This window comes from Rhinolophus sinicus, chromosome 5 (genome assembly GCF_057876585.1).
Source record: "Rhinolophus sinicus isolate RSI-liver-muscle chromosome 5, RSI-T2T, whole genome shotgun sequence".
NCBI classification, from domain to species: Eukaryota; Metazoa; Chordata; class Mammalia; order Chiroptera; family Rhinolophidae; genus Rhinolophus; species Rhinolophus sinicus.
The window spans coordinates 35,331,558-35,353,808 of NC_142505.1; the positions used below are offsets into that span (position 1 = coordinate 35,331,558).

Consider the following 22,251-nt stretch of genomic DNA (forward strand, 5'->3'; position numbering starts at 1 on the left):
AGGAAGGAAGTCATAACAGAAAAAGTTAAATAAAAAATCCTGAATTTCAATTGGCTTTATCAGTATGAACTAATATTTTCATCTTTGTATTTCCTAGCACTTTGTATTTCCTATACACTGCAAGGCCTGGAAGCAAGGGACCAACCCCAGTAGCAATTATCTCAGATAATGATATTGAAAAACAATTTCCTATTCAAAGAAATCAGGGCTTCTTGGACTGATTCCAGATCTGTGACATAAATTAGACAAGATGAGTTCTCATTACTTTGTTATGCCAGAAACTATCAGGATCAGGATAATCTTTAAGTGACTCAGGAGCAAACTTGAAGAGGTTCCCACATGCCAAAGATAAGAAAATCCGAGCATGCATACATATGATGGAATGAAACACATCTAAAAATTTTCAAATTTCTAAGTTCATTAAAAAAAAAGAAGAAAATCACTTTCAGGATACCAGTGAACAAGTTCATTAGTTTGAAACCTGGTGAAGAGCAAGAATCTAGTATTTATTCTGATTTAACTATATACTGTTGTTTCCCCAGAAATAAGACCTACCCCGAAAATAAGCCCCAGTTAAGATCGTCAGCCAGACGGATGCATTTAGTACATTATGACGATGTTCCAGAAGATGACATAACTGTATTTGAATAAATGTAGATTGTTGTACATGAAAAAATAAGACATCCCCTGAAAATCTGCCCTAATGCATCTTTTGGAACAAAAATTAATGTAAGACCCGGTCTTATTTTGGGGGAAATACGGTGTATCACCCAGTCTTATTTTCAAGGAAACACAGTATGAACTATACAACTAAGTCACCAAATCATAGAGAAGTTTCTCTTTACAAGAATAATGCAGCTAATAAATGAAGAAAAAAAATGACATAATTTGAATGTTATCGTTTTATAACCCCTAATGATTTGCAAATTGCTCAAGCTAAGTGGTAAGGATTACCTATTCTTGCCTTCATTACATCACTGATCTGATCTTTTTACCAGTCATGTCAATCAAAACCTCTCCTAAACTACCAAGCACCTTAAAGGACATATGCCTACACATTTTTGCATTCTTCTGGAGGTATTAAGAGAGTATGCCTAATATTGAGAACTGAAAATAGGCTGGAAAACATGTAAAAACTATCACTTATTGATTCATGACGCCATTCAGTTCTTAAGAACTTCCATCACCTGGTCTCATATTACCTACTCGATTACCTAACTATTCCCCAACACAAATATTTGAAACGTTAATCTACCCTTCCAGATGCCTATAGGCAAACTTGTGTAACGCAGTCAGCTTCCCATCCTAACCCTCAAAAGTTTCCCAGAGGGCTCCCTTTACACCTCATAACAAAGGCAACTCCAGTGATATGAGGAACAAAGAAAAAGGTTCAGGTGCTTCTTATCAGTTAGGTAAGCCTTAGCCACACCAGTACTACGTGTCCCTAAGGAAACTCCTCCCCCACCCCTCCCCCAAATTAAGAACTATCACATACCACTTTTAAAAGCATAAATATAACATCTTATCCTAAAAATAAAATAGATGAACAATCTGAGTCAACGGGAAGTGTGTCACTCACTGGTAGACTATACTATAAAACAGGAGTGTTTGGGGAAAGGTTTCATTTGTTTTAGCTTAGATCATATTCCATAATTTCACATTCGAGGACAAAAAAGATTTGCTCAAAATACACATCTTCAAACTTTTAAGGTTTATAGTTCATGACAAAAAAATTTCTCACTGCATTGCCTTGAATCCTTAATCTGCAATGTATCACAGGAATGATCTTCCTTTACAAAATATAAGTTCTTATAACTAAATGAATTTGATACTATGTGCCCTGTTTAAACAATATTAAATGACGTATACTGAACCTAAAAAGACTAAATATTAATTTTTACTCAAGCTTTAAAAAGTTACCAATTCCTTATTTATTTGCCCCCTTGCCATCCCCAAATCAGCCAACTATAATTTGAGACTAAGACTCAGATTACCACAATGGTGGAATTTCTGGGAATACGTAACTGTTGGTAATTAGTTTATTAAGACACTTAGTAAGATTTTTTTTAGAGCTCTTAATTTTGTGAAACCTTTTATTACGGAAATTTTCAAATCAGAAAATAATATAATTAGCCGCCATATACCTATCACCCAGATTCAGTTATTATCAAGATTATGTCACATTTGCTTTACCTATCCATCTTTTGTTCTCCAAAGCAAATCCTAGACACCATCAATTCACCTTTATCACTACAAAGTACATTTTCTTATTTAACTACAATCTCATTATCACACCTAACAAAATTAACAATTTAAGTAATTTTTAAACCAGATTTAGGTTTATTGCTTTTTGCCATATATAATATGCACTTTTTTTGGCCCAAATCTGGGAGGGAAAAATAAGGATGCTCATTATATATGGGTAGTACTAATTCTGTATCTATATAAATGTTAATTCTTTTATGTATGCTTGTTGAGTTAAAAGTGTAACTCTAGAAATCAATAATGATATCAGTATGCAAAATAATAGCCTGGAATGGGGTCATCGGTTTTGTTGAATTCATGATGAACTTGCAAACATGAAGAGTTCTTGGCCTTCTATGATGCAGAAATACCGTAAATTTGTTACCGGTATATAAAATTTCTTGTATCTGTTCTTATAATTATTTTTTTCATAAAATTTCTCGTATCATAATATGTTAAAAACTAAATGCTAAAATTCCTTTATAATACAAAACGCAAGTACCTAAATGTAAACAAATACGAATTTGAATTGAAAAATTAAAACGAAAGTTTTTTTCCTCCTAAAAGTTTGGCCCCAAAACGTGGGTGCGCATTATACACGGAGCACATTATGCCTGGCAAAATACAGTACCTTGAGAAAAAGCTTTTAAAGCCCTTTTGTAAAAGGGCTTTAATTCAGACATTAAAGAAGAATTTTATAAGTTATACTTTTCTTAACATGCTTTTTAATCATAAAACTCCTTTTATTAAACAGATTTAACATAGATCATTCAAATCATTACCCTGTTAACATATCAAAGCTACGGTTAACACTTGGATTGGCTGTCACGCACTTTATCCCTATCCCTAACAAGAATCACTGCCAGCATCAAGATTTAAGCAGCAGCCTAAATTTGAGAGAAAACTACAGCACCAAAAATAAACAAACTGTAACTAGGTTTCCAATCAGCTTGTCCCTTTCTCCACACATGGGATCCGCACTCTACCTTCTCTACCTTAGCGCAAGCAAACAAGGACAGCAACAGTCTCTTGGCAAACTCCTTTAAATACGTAACTGATCCCAATTTTGAACAAAGCAAATGATAATTTATTCACTCCAAAATACCACTGGTAAAGGTGACCATAGTATAAATTGTATGTTGACATGCAGACTATCAAGTAAATTATGTCTTAATCACTTCTTAAGTAAAATCTTTTGATTCTCCAACAGTCATGGTGTTTAATCACACTAATATTTTTACCAGATTAGTGGGAGAAATTAAGTTTGGAGGTGCAAAAAGAGGACACAAGAAAAAATAAAATGGCTAAAATGCTTAACAAAATTTATTAATGACTAAAAAATGATCCTGTGAACACTGGACCTGGCAATAATAATGATCATAAAATAAAACCTACAATTGCAAAAGCTACCGTAAGTTAAAATGTAATATGGACAAATTAGACATGAACAACAAAGAAATTTAAAGTATCAAACCCTCATTTTAAAGTCTCCATGGAGAACAAATGATCCCAATGAAAATAATTTCAGTAAAATAGGAAATGGTTTAAGGAATTAAACTACCTCAATGGCTTAATTTTGGCATTTGACAACTTAACGTAACTTAAACGGTACATACACAAAAAGAGCATCAGAATCAAAACATTCTGTATTTACTACCACCCGCCTCCAGAACTACTTCTGGTAATGCTTCTGTTACTGCAACGAGGATTGCCTTATCAAAAACCTCAAATCATGCAAGTAATTTTATATAAACCCTATTTGTTGTTAATGAGATGACACTTGAGGATCAGGAAAAATTAGCCAAGACTCGCACAAACATCATCCTGAAATGCCATTATCAGAAAGTAAAAAATGCACACAAACAGGTCATGGTTAATGATTAAAAGCATCATAACATTTCTCCAAGAAGCATTCTTGGAAACCAGAATGTTAAAAACAGTCAAGAAATCCGCAAAAAGACTCAAATCATATATATAATACTTAGATATATGGAATATATGGAAAAGTATCTCGTAAAGGAAAAATAAACTTTGTAATACCTCAAACAGTTTTACCAAAATAATGAAAGAGAAAAATAAAAACAGTATAGAACCCAGCAGGTGTAAGTGAAATATGTGGCATACTACAAAAAACAGGAAACAGTTCTCTGCTCTTGCTGATAATGCAAGCAATATGAAACAGAAAAGGTATCAGAAAGGATACATTTCAACATACTAACTCAATAAAATATGCTTTCCATCACAGCCTAAATTTGCTTCCCAACAAATGGGCTCACATCAAAAAATTAGAAAATAGAAAGCTACCAGAAATTCATATTAAATAAAGCACCAAGCCAAAAGGAGAAAAATAATAAAAGTGACAAAACTTGCTAAAATGGAAAAATTATATTCCATGAGATTTTCTTAAAATCATTACTAAAGCAAAGAAACAAGAAAAAAGTGGTTATCTTAAAATAATTTTAAAAAGTAGAGTTCTTAAATAGGAAATTTTCTACATTCACTTATGTTATTGATTCTAAAGCCAATTTCCTCAACAATAACTCCTAAATAATGTGCTTTTTGCCAGCCATTCCTTTCCAAATGACCCAGATAACCTTATTGACCATCTAAGTACATCTATTGCCCCATACACAGAAAGAAATACAGCAGGGGGGAGGGTGAGGAGCCTGATTAACAGCAGAAAGAATTTTGTTTCCAGCCAAATTACGCTGCTCTGAAACTCTTGGATCCAAGACAGGATGGTAACTCAAGCAATGACAAAACATTTCATCGAATGATGACAAGTGGCACACTTGATCTTGGAAAGATACTCAAATATTGCAGGGAAAAAAAATCTTCAAATATTTCGTTCAGTAATGTAGTATTGGATTCTGGTAGGCAAATCTTTTCTGCGACATGAGGGCAACTTTTTTTAAATAAAGACTCAATCTAACCGTATTTGTTTCAAATATACGTATTTCAGATGTTTCCATTCTCAACATTATGACCAATGTACAATGAACAAATCATAAAAAGCACATTAGAATTGGGAGTGACGTCGGAAATCAGCTTATTCCATGGCATCATTTTAACCAAGATGGACTTTCATAAGATACTAGCTAATTACTGGCAATGAGAAATAGAAGCTGAGTCTACTGATTTCCAATCTAGTATTCTTTATTTATCTAGAACCATCCCTATTTCTGCTATTAAGTTCACAGCATCCACTGAGAAAATATTAGCTTCTTTCCACTTATCAAAAAGAATGATTCCTGCAATTGGGCCATGGCAGAATCAATAATCAACCACAAAATGTAAAAAAAACCTTTGGAGAAAAAAGGAACAGGTACTAGCAATAATGGATAGTGAGTGGGGCAGAAAGAGTGAAAGGAAACGGAGGACGGGTGCTCAACAATAGTTTTGCAAGGGTCAGGAAATCTTTACTGCACAGGGACTGGAGCTGCAAGAGTCCTGCCTGGATTCTCTATACACTGACCTCAATTTTTAAAGTGTATCTTAAACGTTTCAATTGAACATATATGCTATAACACATTGTACTTTATTCTCTGTAAAGAGTGTCCAACAAAAACAGCTCAGCCTACATACCAGTCTAAGAATTTACAGCATCAGAAATCTTAACTAAAGACTGTGTGTGTATACATTAAACGTGTATATATGTATTATGTATACATACATACAAAACTAGGTATAAGTAAATATGTACATATTAAACTCATATGATGAGCTGGGTTTCATAAATGATGTCACTTTAGATAGCATTACTGATTAGATAATAGCATCATCTTATTGCTACTACTAGAAAATTGAGACTTTTTTCTAGTGGCAATAAATTGATGCTGATCAACCCCAATATTACCAGGGGTGCAAATAAAATGTATACACATGACTTGTATTCATTCGTCTTTTGTTATCGGAATATTTTGGGTATTACAATTTTAACAGCTCTTTTCCTTTCTTAAAATGTGTATACTTTTTTTGGCATCCTCTGTATACAGACACTCATTTCTTGTGATGTGAGAATAACGATATTGAATCTAAGTCATAATCCATTCAACCCAGATTCAGTCTCCAATAGCAATATTAAGGCACATACAGAGTGGGAGAATAAATTTCTTCCAATGTCCAAAGTCTGACGTAGGGCCTGAACAATACCCCCCTTCCATAGGGCAATCCACTGACCTAAATATAAATATCCCCATTCTCCACCTTTCCCAAATGAAGAGTGCATTTAGGCTATCTTCATTTAAGAAAACATTTATCTTTCCTCAATCACGTAAGCAAATAATTTCTAGGGCCCAGCTATATGCCACACACTGTGATAGATAACCTGCCACTTCCATTTAACAAGGGATTCTCTGACCTTTTTCACACCTTTAAATTACAGCACCAAAGTTACACTCCAAAATTAAAGATGTAAAATGTTTTCAAACAATAACTAGTAAGATAGCTCCTAGATATATATACACATGAAAATAACCTGGATTCAGCTAAGAACAAAAATGACACCACCATAAAAAGATCCTGTGGATCACTTACCAAATGGGCACAAATGAATTAACTGTTTGGGACAATTAAAACTGTTCTTTTTAAACTTGTTTTTTAGTCTTGTTAAACCAGTGCCCAATATAGTTTTTTGCAGGAATATGTTGAAGTCTAAACCTCTTAAAAATCTTTTCATTAGGCAAAATTCATCAGTATGAGTGCTACTGTAAAGAATAATAAGCTCAAGTCAGAGAAATGAATTTGAGGTGAGAGAACCCTCCTATGACAGCACCAATTTACTCTTGGCAGGGTTTCCTGAGATCTGTTTTTCTTCTTTCAATTTTTGATTGAGCAGCACTTAGAATGTGTTCCTTTAAACTTCCACACAAATTTCATTTTAGTAGTAAACCAAAAAGCAAATACAAGACTCAAAAAATTAACAGGTCCAAATGTCTAAGGTTTCAAAGAAATTTTTAATTATCTAATTGAATATTCAAGCAGTTATGCCCCAGACCACCATTATTCCCTGGTCACCTGGATTCCAGAGCTGTAAACTGTTTTCTTTAAAATATGCATTTTAATTAAAAATAATGAAGAGGGAATCTTTCACTGACAGAGGACACAGCAGAAACAGCTTTAGAGGCAGAATGCCTAAGGGATAGGTTGAGAACCACTGGTGAAGACCATGCTGAAGACAAGGAAGAGTCCCTGAAAGGTTTAAGCAGGGGAGTAGAGAACAGACTGGAAGGAACCATCCTGGGAGTATGGAAACCAGTTGGATGGCTATTGTTATATATTTCACTTTGTTTTCCAGCTCTAAATCCATACAAGTACCAGAGTTTGTTTTCGGTCAGTCATAATTGTGAGTGAAGAACCATGGATTGAGAATTATATCTGCTCCTCAACTGCTGTCTTAAAATCAACAATTTGAGAAAATGTCTGCTTTAGAATGTACACAGAAGAAGAGGCTTAGGCAGGAGTGTTTGGGATAAGACTACCAGCAAAGGCACTGTGATGGACCGAGTGCAAGGCCCAAAACAGAAAGTAGTCCAGCCGGGTGGCTCAGGTGGTTGGAGCGCCGTGCTTCTAACGCTGAGTTCGATTCCCACATTGGCAAGTGAGCTGCACCCTCTACAGGCAAGACTGTGAACAACAGCTCTCCCTGGAGCTGGGCTGCCATGAGCAGCCGGAGGTCAGTGTGAGCTGCCGCAGGCTGCTGTGTGCTGCCACTGGCTGCTGTGTGCCATCATGAGCAGCCTGAGGTTGGCATGAGCTGCCGCAGGCTGCTGTATGCTGCCGTGGGCTGCTGTGTGCCATCATAAGCAGCTGGCAGCCAGGGGGAGCTGCTGCGCACTGCCATGGGCTACTGTGTGCTGTCATGAGCGGCCGGTGGCCAGGGTGAATGGCCGGCAGTCAGCATGAGCGGCCGGCAGCCATCATGAGCAGCCAGCAGCCGATGAGGGCTGCCATGAGCTGCCCACCAACTGCCTCAGTTGGGGGGAGGGCAAGGCTCATAATACCAGCATGGGCCAGAAAGCTGTGTCCTACACAACTAGACTGAGAAAAAAGTTTGAACCAGGGTGGGGGAGTGGAAAAAGGAGGGGGGGGGAGAAAGTCCATTCCACGAAGTCCTGGCTGAGCAAGGTCAGAAGTCCCAGTTCTCACCCTGACTGCATGAATTTTTCTGATGAGAAAGCCATCTCTAAACTTGAATATTCTAATTTTAGTATTCAATACTAGTAGAAGTAAAAAGTGTTTATACTGTACAATAGACACTATGTATTAAGTCTATATATTAGGATAATAGCAGAGTAAGATAAAAAAAGGAACTGTGTTCTGAAAGCTACACCACCATATATATTACTAAAAATGTCCAACACTGAAAGCAGTTTTACTCAACTGTTTTTTAACAAGCAAAAGATTAGTGTCCTAAAATTTAAAAATGTCATTACAAAATATTTAATATAAATATTAATATTTAATTTAAACATGTCTTACGGAACTTTAATTCTAATGAATATTATAGCATACATGTTATTTGGCTAGACACAAAATAATAAAGTTATCCGTTTAAAAATTATTTTTAGGTACTGCTGCCTGAATCGAATTCTATAACCTTCCAAATAATAATCTGTTATTAAAGTCAAGTAATTTGTTTAATAACAAAAAGAACCAGTAGTTAGATATAAATATATATGATGATCAGGTATAATAACCATGAAATAATGTCAATAGTTAATTTTTAAAAAAAATAATGAAGGGAATATGACAGGCATTAATCACTAAAAGTGATGATACACAGTGCGGTATTTTGACCATTTGACCAAGTAATTACTTTAAAGGTCATTACATCACTTTATATAAGTACTACTACACTGAGAGACAAGCGATAGTTAAATATGTATGCCATGGGAATGGAAGGTGAAAAAAAAGACACAAAAATCTATTGTTTCCAATTTGGAAAAATACAACTAGTTTGCTGAGAAATGAAAATCAATAGTTAAACAGTGCAACTTGAAAAGTATGAATGTTATTACTCAAGCCAAGCTGTTTACTGAGTATCTGAATGGTTAAACTTTAGAGTTTCTTTAACTTCTTTGTCCTAACACTCTTGGTGATGTCAACAGTTTATGTAAGGTAAGCTTCACCAGTCAACAACCATTATAAACTAAAAAACCAAACACTCACCGTAGATTACTGAATGATGTATATAACTACTCAGGTCCACAACATATTCATAAACTCAAGTCATGCTCATTTCATATTCTAGTAAGAATTAAGAGAGAATGCCAGACATCATTTACCTTAATAATTACGTAGAGGAGCCTTTTATAGAGTATTTTGTGGTTACAGAGAGCTTTTGTAATATTCCATTATTTTCATATTTTAGCAAAGCAATGATGGTCTCTCACTAAATTATTACCAGTAAGATAATATGGGCTGATCAATTAGGCACAATTGATTCATAGCTGAACAACCAAACATTAATCAAATAAATCAATATACATCTAGGTCCAAATTTCCCAAATTCATGTTCCACTGAACCAGAAAGCTCGCATTAACAGGTTTGCTTTAATACCCCCTCTGGGACAGTCATCCCAAATATATTAGTGTTTTAAAACTGAATACTACAGCTGTCAAGAAACTTGCTTAACACCGCACCGCTTAAATTTATTGGCACACGTTCTTTTTTTTTAAGTGCACTTATTAACCTCACACACAGATTATTCCAAGAACAGCACTAGTCTCATCCAGGCATTAGTATTAGAATTACTTAAATGGCCTACACCAGAACTGAATATATAGAAAGAATACCCAGGAATGTGTATTGTTAAAAAGCTTCCCAAGTAATTCTGATGCCCAACCTGGATTAGGAACCATCAAAGATACTTCAACCGTTTTTGCCTTGATGCCATCTTTCACAGTAACAGGAACTCCTGGAAATGTTTTTTCTAATCATTTAAGTAAAAAATGTGATGAAGTAACTTTAAGAAAAAAAATTTTTTATTCAGCATATTAAAGATATTATAAAGTTCATTTTAATAAAATATACAATGCAAATTCTGACTTCCCATTAATAAGGACTACATATTATTTTACTTAAATCATGTAAGAAAATGCATTTCGGGACATATCTACTTTAAAATGACATACCTTGTTTGTAAATTCACAAATGTTAAAAACAGGCAAACAATACAGTATACAACGACAAAACTGCAAATGTGACTTGGTGTTGGGAAGTCTTGTATTTTTTACTAAAAATTTTTAACTATTCTTGGGTTTTGTTACTAAGTGACTAAGTCACTAAGTTACTAAGTTACTAAATGACTATTTGCAAATACTTCAAATAACACTTTGCAAGTATAAAAGGTAATCCGTATTTTCTAAAAATAAAGGCCACACTGCGTATCACTATATAGTCTTTTTAATATTGCTTTTTAAATAATTATCAACACCTTGTTGATATATAGGATGTTAGAACACAAACTTACAGAAGAGAGGTAGTAATAATCCTGAGCCAAATATTTATAATCATTTACATTTTTATGCTCATTACCTGCTTTGAGACAAAATGGAAAAATTAGATTTACTCTCCCACCTGAGAAAAACACAAAAACTGGACAAAACAATGGTTTTCAGATATTGGGCAACAGACAACACACAACAGTGATACCTGAGAGGTGAAGCAAACAAGTTGTGCCCTACAACTGCCCTAGCTTATTGCTTGGAGATAGTTTTCAGGCCACAGCACAAGGAAGGAGAACCTAGACAAAGCCCAGTGGTCTCCCAGAGTTGAAAAGACAGAGCTGGGAGGCTAAGGCAGCTGGACTTCTCAGGGCAGAGTACTAGAGATGAGAGAGCTGCCCAGAGAAAGCACCAGAGATTTAAACAAGGTCTCTTTCAAGTCTTCAGCTGAGTACCGATCAGCACGTACACTGTGTTTCCCCAAAAAATAAGACCTAGCCAGACCATCAGCTCTAATGCGTCTTTTGAAGCAAAAATTAATGTAAGACCTGTTCTTATTATAAGACAGGGTATAATATGCTATAATACAATACCAGGTTTTATATAAGACCAGGTATAATATAATACCAGGTCTTATATTAATTTTTGCTCCAAAAGACGCATTAGAGCTGATGGTCCATCTAGGTCTTATTTTCGGGGAAACACGGTATCTTAACTGAAACTTCTCCCAAGCAGCTGATCTCTCCAAAACCCAACACCAAACTGCTAAATCCCTGAAGGATATTTTAATTCGGCTGTCCTTATATTCTTTCAAACAAGCCTATCTTAATTAAATTCTTTCTGTCCTTCCAAAATCAATGTCCTTCCTGACTTCATTTCTGATATGAACTGAGTTACCTTTGACGCCTTCAATTTTTCCCATGATCTTTATTAAACTGCCAGGTTTTGTCATTTCTTAAATATAATTCATTTTTTAAAGTATATACTATGTGAAAGCACTGTACTAGATATGTTTATAAATTTAAGGGTAGGAAATGTCTCATTTAATCTAATTATAGAGAAATATGCCAAACCATGACAAAATGTAATACAGTAATATAGCAAAGAAAATGTTACGATAACCATAAGACAAAAATTTCCCTTAGCATTATCTTTATTGTTCTCTTACCACTGCCACCACTATTCAGCAATCAATCCCATATTCTACAACCAAGTTAATCTTTCCTAAAACAGAATTTCTATTACATCACTCTCCTTAAAATGTTGTTTCTCAAATGCTTGAAACAGTGATTTGCAAATCCCCCTCCATATCAAGATGGGGGGGTTACAATACAAATTACAAGGCTCCAACAGAAATTCCAATACCGTCAGTCTGATGTGATAATTGGGAATTTGAATTTTAACAAGCCCTTTAGGTGATGTGATTTAGGTGGCCTATAGAGCACACTTTGGCGGGAAAAAATGAAACAGTCTACAAGGTAAATGTCAAATTCCTTAGTCTGGCATCAAAGCTGCCCATACAAAAGGCCGCTGAGTACCCACCACAGGGCAAGAGCTCTCCTTCAGCACTCTTCATTACAGATAAACTAGACTTTCTGCAGCCCTAACAAGCCAACTGTTCTCTCCCTAAAGGCTTGCTAAAAGTGAACACTAACTTCGCCATTCCTCTTGGTCCCGCTCAAGCCCCATACTTCCTAGATCTCACTAGACTGAAACAATTTCTCCTGTCTACAGTAGGCAGTTCTACAGTACCATACAGCTTGCCTTGAACCATTATTTAAACTAGTATTATTAACTTTTCAGGTGGTTATATCATATGACAAAGGACTGTGGAACAAATTTCTTTTCATTTCTCTCAGCATCCAGAACAAGGCACATAGGGAGTCTTTTCCCTAAGACAACTTCATTTTGCATAAACTTACCCAAGTAGGAACTCATATTTTAGAAGTCATTTTTAGAATACTAATAGAGGAAACTGTACAAAGGAGATTTTTCTTAGGAAAAGAAACCAGTTACATAAATATATCTGAAGTAAAAGAAGTGTATCTACAAAGACAAATTACTAATATTGTTCCTCCTTACCAGCCCACTGGATAAATGCTCCCTAAAGAATTCTTCCGGGCCGGCCTGGTGGGTCAGGTGGTTTGAGCACCATGCTCCCAATGCCAAGGTAGCCAGTTGGATTTCCACAGGGGCCAGTGATCTGCGCCCTCTACAGCTAAGATTGTGAACAACAGCTCTCCCTGGAGCTGGGCTGCCGTCGGCTGCTGTGGGCTGCTATGAGCAGCCGGTGGCCAGTGTGAGTGTCCAGCAGCCAGCATGAGTGGCCGGCAGCTAGCGTGAGTGGCCGGTGGCCTGCGAGAGCTGCCAAGAGCTCCTGTGAGCAGACCGGTGACTGACTGCCTCAGCCAGGGGGAGTGCAAGGCTCATAATACCAGCATGGGCCAGGGAGCTGTGTCTTCCACAATTAAACTGAGAAAAATGGCTTGAACCAGAGGGGGTAAGGAGGAGGAGAAAAAAAATATTTTTTCGCATATTAGAAAGAACAGATTAACTTAAGTCCCAGGGAAAAAAACTGTTAAACCAAACTCTGCTTTAACACCAATCAGGCTTACTTAAACAATGACCCAAACAGCTATTCAAAAACAAATTATACGGAAGGAAATACTCATTTATGGCTAATTTCTGAAGTTTTTACATGTGCAATAAAGTTAACTTATAAGTGGTTCTATTATGATACTTGGATTTCACATAACGTAAGTGCCTCTAACACAGCACCTACCCAATAATTGCTGGTTTACTTATCTGTCTTCCCCTTAACATTAAGCAACATATGGATAGGTGCCATGTGTCTTACTCATCTTTCTATCCCAGCACTTAGAACATCACAGGCAATTAATAAAGATGTAATAAGTGAAGTAAGTTTTCAAGATAAAAAATGATAGTGATTCTCCAAAGATGATATACAAATGGCCAACAAGCATGGGTATGATCAACATCACTAATCATTAGAGAAATGCAAATTAAAACCAATGAGCTATCATGCACAGCCATCAGAATAGTTATTATCAAAAAATTAAGAAAAAAACAACAACAGAAAATACAAGTACTGGCAAGAATGTGGAGAATTCGTAACTCTTAATCAGTTAGTATGACTATAAAATGGTGAAACCACTGTGGAAAACAGTATAAAGATTCCTCAAAAAATTAAAAATACAAATATACAATCCAGCAATCACACTTCTGGGTATATATTCAAAATAATTTAAAGCAGTCTGTTCAAACCAACACAATTTGCAATAGTGAAGAGCTGGAAGCAACTCATCTAAAGTTTGGTACACACATACAATGGGCTATTCAGCCTTAAAAAGGAAGGAAATCCTGTCACATGTTACAACATGGATGAACCTTGAGGACAGTATGCTAAGTGAAATAAGCCAGTCAACTAAAAGACAAATAGTGTATGACTGTACTTATATGAGGTATCTAGAGAAATCAAATTTATAAAGACAGAAAACAGAATGGTGGTTACCAGGGAAAGGAGAAAAATGGGTCACTGGTTGATGGGCACAGAGTTTCAGATGTACAAGATGAAAAAGTTCGGGAAATTGGTTTCACAACAACATAAATATACTTAACACTACTGAACTGTACACTTAAAAATGGTTAAGATGGCAAACTTTATGTTTTCACTAACAATAAAAAGATTTTAATTATAGTGATTTTAAGTACAAGAAAAATAAAACCAAGTATCAAATGAACTCATATTGAAAAAAATATTAAATATAAAACAATAGGACACTAATGCACAATTATTCAAATGGCCTTTTAATTTAGTTTCCACCTAAAAGATACGTAGTTTAAAATCACTCCAGATTATATGCTCAAATTTCATTTTAGAACATTTTTGCTATTTATAAATTGTTTGCTCAGTCAAAAACCAAGTTAATTCTGCTAAAAGAGAATCAATGGGGGCGGCCTGTCAGTTCAGTTGGTTAGAGCAATGCTCTTAATAACAAGGTTGCCAGTTCAATCCCCCCACATGGGCCACTGTGAGCTGTGCCCTCTACAACTGAATTGAAACAACTACTTGACTTGGAGCTGATGGGTCCTGGAAAAACACACTTAAATAAAAGTTAAAAAAAAAAAAAAGAGAATCAAAATTCTATACTGGAATAGATTCTTGACATCACCTACTAATTTGGGGAGGGGGTCCACAAATAATGGCAAAATGAGAAAAATAAGAATCACGAAGGTGGTTGTTCATAAAGCTAAATCTATTTAATTTTAAGGCATATACTTATTCTGAGTACATCTTTCCTAAACTTTCTCTTTTTAATGGTAATTTCATCCATTTAACAAGTTGAGCCAGTAACAGTCAGGTGGCAAGGCTACAATAGTGAATGATACCAGCAAGGTGCTCACCCTCAGGAAACCACCTACCTTCTGGTGGAATGTAAGAGTAGCAGTATTAAGAAAAGATGATAGGATTTTGTTTTTAAGTCCTTAACATTCAAAACAAAAACTTGGTCAGCCTATGTCACCCTATGTCATTAGGAAACATTAATCTCCAGTGTCTTCGCATTTTATACGTGAGAAACTGGATGTCCAAAATGTCCACAAGTATTCAGTGAATCCAAAGCCAAAACCACGGTGTTTCTAGACTCCAATAAAACACCAGGAAAATATCCATGTGCCTGCGTAGAGATTTGACCGTGATTAATTTACAGGACTTCATATATCACAGAGTAATAGTTTTCCACTTAACATGTCCAATTCAAACAGGAGTTGACTCTACATGTGAAACCCGTTATATTATTTGAGGACTTACAAGTTTAATGAAGAACTTAAAATCCCTAACACAATTTATGAAGTCTCATGGCATTATAAAGAAATTGTACTTGCTGATAAATGATAAAGCACGCCCAACATTTAGAGCAAGGGGAAAAAAACTGACACAAAAAATAGTATCCACAGTAATACTGTCTTGGTCAGTTTCCGTGGCCTAGAAAGTACAGTAATTCCCTGAAGCATTACTATCCCATTCACTAGAGGCTTCAGAAAGGTTTAAATATACAAAGCAAAACAAACAAACAGTGATAATCAGCTAATTAACATTTCAAAGAACAATGATAACAAAACCTGTAGTTCCAGTGAACAGTCTAGGTTTGACAATAATTGACCTGAGAGTTCAGTCTCTTCTCTCACCTCCTCCTCCCTCTCTTCTGCACAAGGTTGGGGATATTAAGCACATAATATGTACCAGACACCAAGTCCATAGACTTGTCTTGGGTTCAAAGGCTTGCCCCTACTTAAAAATAAACCCACACATAACACAAATTTGGAGAAACAAACTTGAATAAGGTATAATCATAACGTAAATGAAGCTGAGGCAAAAAGTTAAAGCAACTTGCTTACACAGTAACAGAAGAGTCAAGATTTGAACCTATATTCAAAGTATGTACATCTTTCACTTTCCCTCCCTCATCCTCTCACTTTCTTCCTGAGTCTGTTATAAACCCCTACACGCAAGTCACTACAGGAGAGAACGGATGAGGCAAGAGGAACACAACAATGTACAAAATATAGTAATTTCCCTAATATATCAGAAAAATTAGATACAAAAACTGCACTGAAAAAATTTTAAAGTGCCTATGACTGGAACAAAGGGTTAAAGGTTCAAAGAAAAAAGACAACTTTCTACTGGAGTGAGCAAGGAAGAATTCACTGAAGAGAGAGGTAGCTGATGAGTTATATACCATAAAGGGAAGGGTGTATTTTGGGCAGAAGGAACTTTAGAGAGCAAAGGTGGGGAAAAGAGGAGGAAAACATAAAGCATGTATATTTGAAAAGGCAAAAACATCAATCTGGCTGAAGCAGAGTGTGCAAGGCTGAAAAGGTAGGACTGGGTCAGACGATGGAGGACCTGTTGAAACAAACAGCACCAAGAGAGAATTAAACTTTGCGTTTACATATTATCTTCATGAAATAAGATTGCACACGCCCTATTAACTTGAATGAATTTATGCTATTCAACTAAGAAAAAGAGTTTAGGATAGCACCTGATATAAAGTTGATTAAATGCTGGAGCTGAATTTAAATAACTGATTTTTTTTTTTCTATCTGTTGATAACCACAGACTACACTCAAAGAGATCTGGTGTGGGGGTTCAGTCTGAACCTACATCCAGATTGCTGAAATTTTATGCCAGCTACTCAGTTATAAAGGAGAAGCAGAACCCACAAATCTTTTCCATAGGATGGTGGGGGAGGGAAGCTGAACAAGAAGGGATAATTAATTACAAAGCTCCACTGTTAGAAAAATTCCCCTTGTGCTGTCAAGACTAATTTAAAAAAATAATTAAAAAAAAAAAGCTACAGCTGGGGGACATTTTTTAAATGCAATTTTATCTTTAATGTCTTTTTTTTCAAATCCAGGTTAGAATCTGGGAAAAAGTTCAGTTAAACCACAACTATCCTGAAGTTACTGGTAAGAACTTTCTATCCCAAGCATCTACACGATTCAAAACTACCATTTCCCCCTTAAAATAGAGGGCTGTCCCATCCACCTAGTAAAAAGACGACTTACCAGATCTCCAAGTGTTGCCTGGATAATGACATCACCCTCTACTGATGTTCTAGCAGGCCAGGGTTGGATGCCCTATGCCCTCTTTCCCCTACATCACCACAGCAATTCCTCCAAAAGAAAGACTTGTGAAGAAGAAACCTATAGCAGCTCCATCTCCTCAGTCTGTAAACTATCAAAAACTGTTAAGGAATAAAAGGAAGCACTCCATGAAAAGTGGGAGTAGGGTAAGGGTGTACATTGAAACCAATCAAATTGTTGTTTTCATTAGTAAAATTTAAGCTGAAACTTAATCTACTCCAAAACTCATTTTAAACATTAAGAAACTGAGGCCCAGGGCAGTTAAGTGATTTGCCCAGAGCAAGTGCTTCTCTATAAAGGTGTTAAGTGTCTGTTACCAGTCACAGTAGAACTTAATCACACTCTAACACAGTTACTTAAATTTTTATGAGATTAAGTACCTGGTGCGCAAAGAAAAAAAAAAGCAACAACAATCTTCACCTCTTTTGCACCCCCTCAGTGCCTTGCCCCAGAGCTATACAGAAAATGCTGGATGAATCTCAAATGAATACAGTCGCATAATTACTCCTCTTTATCTAATTTAAGATAAAGTGAAAGCCTGAAACGCCTGCATTTCTCAAGTCCTGACTAAACAAGTGGATCAACAAGACCTCAAAACTTTTGGTGGATTAAGAATATAAAGTGGAGTATATTACTGCTTTTTCTGTCAGTCGTCCTTTCCTCTGCATTAATGTTTTCAGTCTAGGTTTTTTGAAAAACGTGATTATTAACATCAGTTAATCCAAATTATCATCACTTTTGAGACACTTCGATTTATTAGGTAATTTAGCATACCTTCAGCTCTCAAAAGTATCTTTAAAGTATCCTGCCCACCACAAATTAATATTTTTGAACAAAAACACCTAAAATAACCCTGTACCAGGACACAATATTTTAAAGCTACAAAATAAGAAACGTAATCCTGTAAAATCCTACCAGCTAAAAAGCACTTACAGAGCATCCCATCAGTATTCCCCGGCTGTTTACCGTCCAACTGTCAAAGCATTTGTTGAAGAACATGGGGGAAAAGTTCTGCACCAAGTTCTCTAGCTGTGGGTGCATCACGTTATACCAGCACCCACATGACAACAGTTTGGGGAAATGCAAACACGCCACATGCACGTTTTAACCAGTTAACCCAGGTAGGTATTAAGTCAACTCTTGTATCAAGTTATTTTTTAAAAGCGGGACAAGATGTATGCATATTTCACCTAATTTTAAAAACCATCACCAGAAATGGTAAGGCGCTGACCCAAGGCGAATTAAACAGTTTTGAACGTTCAGGCCGCTGTACAATGCGGTTTGAAAGGGTTCTTTCTGAAATGCTGGGCAAAAGTCCTTTGGCGAGTTTCAAAACTGACCATATACCACTGCACAAATAACAAAAGCTTAATACAATCTACCAAGACGTCGAACCGTCTGTTACCACTGCCCAGAAGGTTTTTAAAAACAAGCCTTGAAAAGGGAATAAAAAGCGTCTCACCGCAAACACAGCACGAGAGGGACTGTCGGAAGTAAGGCAAGAGCCTGTTAATCTCGGTAAACGCCTTGGGGTCTCCGGGGTCGTAGTTGAGCACTAGGCGGCTCGCGGAAATGTAGAGAGCAGTAGCATTCACGGGGTTCATTGCAGACACTTCGACACCGTTGGCTCCCGGTTGAAAAGAAATTCCGGATCCAACTTTGTAAGCAGCCAGGGAACAATGGCGAATTTGCAACAATTCGGAGGAAATCAGAGCTGAACCACTGGCCAAAGTAGTAATCACAATCCGTGCAAGTTTGCGGAGCTGAAGTTATCCTCCCACACATGGGGCCTTGACGCCCCTCCTCCGTCCCTGAGACTTGCAGACCGAAAAAAAAAGTACAGAAGAAACCAGCGTTCGAGTTTGTCCCGGGCGGCCGCGGGGCGCAGAACGTGGCGGCTTCAGCGCTCGGGCCGAGACTGGGCGCTCAGTCTAGCCCCGCGGCTCGGCGGGCGGCCTTCGCTCGAGCTGCATCTCCGGACGCGGAGGTACCTCCTTCAGGTCGAGCTGGGCGGGAGCAGGCCCCGGCCCGGTCCAAGGGGCGGGCACGCTTCTCACCGGCAGCAGGGCCCTTACTCCATCACAGCGCCCGGCGCGGAGGCAGCGGCAACAGCAAGGACGACAGCTCGGGCGTCGGCTTCCTCGATCTAGTGCACGAAGCCGCGGCAGCGGCGAATGTTGCTGTTGCGACTGGCCGAGACCCCCGCCGCTCTCTCCATATCGGACGCGGGACCCGGACTGCGCCTGGCTCTCCGCCCCGGCGGTTACAGCCCCGCTGTTCCCTGAGGTGGCTAAGCAGGCAGGCGAGTCCCGCACCCGATAGGGGAGGGCCGAGGAGGAAGTACGCGGGCCGGCAGCGGCGGGAGGGGGCGGGGAGCAGGCCCCGCCGAACCGCGGTGGCGCCCCTCGCTCCTCAGTCGCTTACTCCGAGGTCACCAGGCGCAAGCGCCTCCCCTCACTGCCCGGCCATCTTCTCGGCGCTTCACACACGGACACCGCCTCCGCCAAGCAGGACGGCTGCTGCCGCCCACGGTACCCGCCCGGCCGCGGCTGAGGCGAGCGCCAACACCGCCAGGCCCCGCCGCCGCCCAGCGCACACAGCAGGCCCCGCTGTAGGCCCCTCCCCCAGTGCCTCGCCGCCCTCACCCCCGACTCCACGCGCCACTCTAGTTCCGTAGGGCCCGGGTTGCTGCGGTCTTAATGGATCCCACGGGCTGTGCGGCACCTCAAACCCTGCGGGAGACGACGACCGTTACCCCAACGGGCAAAGCCACTGTCATCCCCGAGACTCCCCCGCCGCCGTCGTCGCTGGCGCTCGCACGCATGCGCAGAGCACACTCTCACCCCTCCCCCCGCCCTTTCCTTTCCCTTCGCTTCCCTTTTCCTCTGCTTCTCCTCTTAGAGCCCCCCTCCACGAGCTACCGGCTCGCTCAGCGCATGCGCATTCCACTACCCAGCTCCGCCGCCTTACGCCCTTAACGCGTGCGCTTTGACCGCCCACCCAGAAAACCGGATAAACACATCAGCCGGCTCACGCCGGCCCCTCCCCGCTGCCAACCCACCCTGGACTCACTGCGCAGGCGTGGCTCTCTGCTTTCGGCTCTCGAAACAGGGCATGCTCCCTGAGAGCCGTCTGCTCTCTCCGCCCCCTCCCCCGTGCGCTCTCAAATTCCCTCTTAGGTGTGTGGGTTGTGGTGAAACCTCCGTCAGTTGACCCGTCCTTCCCCAGTGTGGGCTGTAGACTTCCCGCACTACACTGCTTTCTCGGTGCCCGCCAAAGCTAGGCCCGACTAAGTCTCGCCATGTGGCGCTCCGGCCTGGCTCCAACGCGGCCTCTCCCCGCCCTGACTGACCACTTTGTGAGGAAACAGACCCTCATGGCCCCAAGTCCCGCCCTCGCGGCCTTTCCCCAGGAACAGCGTTTCCCCACCACCGCAAGGGCGCTGCCGCGGCTCGCTGGCACTCGCCGAACCGGGAAGGCAGGCAGCAATCAAAGTGGCCGCGCGCCCAGCAGGCATTCGGGCGGCGTTTGCTAGGCTAGGGCCGCAGGCCTTCGTCGCTTGCGGCTTGAGGTCTGTAAGGCCCCAGCGGGCGGTATGCAAGCCATGGGGCTCCGGCCCACCGTCCTTCTCCGGCCAATCAGAGCCGGGATGTTCCCTTGGCCTCTGGTCCTTGGTGTCAGGCGAATGCTAGCGGTGCGGCCTTAGAGAGGCGCGAACCAAGACCGCTCCGAGCTGGTACTGGAACAGAGACCAGTTTAAAAACAAAACGAACCCATTTTCTATCTCCTGTGACAGAACTAGCCCTTCAATGTGAATAAATATTTTGAAGATTCCATGGTCCTATTAGAAGAAACCCAAATCCTTGAAAGTATTATCCATTTTTTAAACAAGCTTTTGCCTGATGTTTTTGCAGGAGACCAAGAACACTGGGATACAAATAAACGCCTAACTTAACATGATTCCGCTCCGCTGTGAAAAGTACAAAACCTTTTTTGAGTTGCACAAAGAGAAACACAGTATAGGAACTATTATTTAATCTCTGGATACACCAAAGCTGTTCATAATTTTTTGCACATAGTAGATGCTCTCTGCAAGCTTGCAAAGTGAAATTTATGACGTATGTAAATGTCTTGTAGCACATGTTAGTTTTAGGGGCTTGCCACTTAAAGTAGAAATGAACAGTTAAAATATCAAGGGAACCCATATGACCTCTGATACGTAATTTCTACTACCATTCGGAAACAGGTTCATTTTGTTTTTACAAGGCCTAGTGTATTATCAGCACTTAAGTATGAAGCAATAAGAATCTGACCGTAATTTTGCTAAACAGCAAGCAGAAATTAAAGTTGTGCAAAATATATTTGGTTGTCTTGTATCTGGGAAACTAAAAATGTTATAAAAGTCATTCTCATTCTTAAATGCTCCATCTTTTTTTGATAGATTTTTTTCTAAGCTTACCTTCAAATAAAACAGTTATAATATACAGTTCTATTTTTATTCCAAACGCTAAGGTCTTCTGCCACAACACACAGGTTGTTCTTTCCCAAAAGAGTTACAAGAATAAAATAATCAGCACTGTTTTCCTTTCAGGCAGCACATATCAGCAGTCACCCCAGATAAGTGATTACTTGCAGGACGTTAATTAAGCTTGCTGATTTTCTCATAATGGTATTTTTTTAAATCTCTTGAGATATACACAACCCAAATTAAGATTAATTCTATTGATAGTTCATGGGGAAGGGGGAAGAGATAGACTTAAGTCACTTCTTTTTTAGCTTCTGAAAGTGGTTGTAACTGGTGGTAGGCTATGTCACTTAGAGGCAAAGCATTTCCACATTGAAGTATATTCCCTGTCTAATAATTATTTAGTTGCTTGAGCCTTGCCAAAACAG

General features: G+C 38.9%; 1 protein-coding gene across 1 annotated transcript in view; it reads right to left on the minus strand.

Moving 5' to 3' along the window:
* The window catches only part of MSL2 (MSL complex subunit 2), a 28,494-nt gene extending 8,304 nt beyond the window's left edge, over positions 1-20,190 (minus strand). Inside the window, exon 1 of the mRNA XM_019748009.3 lies at positions 18,821-20,190. Coding sequence (XP_019603568.1) covers positions 18,821-18,962 — 142 coding nt within the window. The 5' untranslated portion in view covers positions 18,963-20,190. The remainder of the gene's footprint in view (positions 1-18,820) is intronic.
* Positions 20,191-22,251: the final 2,061 nt, after the last annotated feature.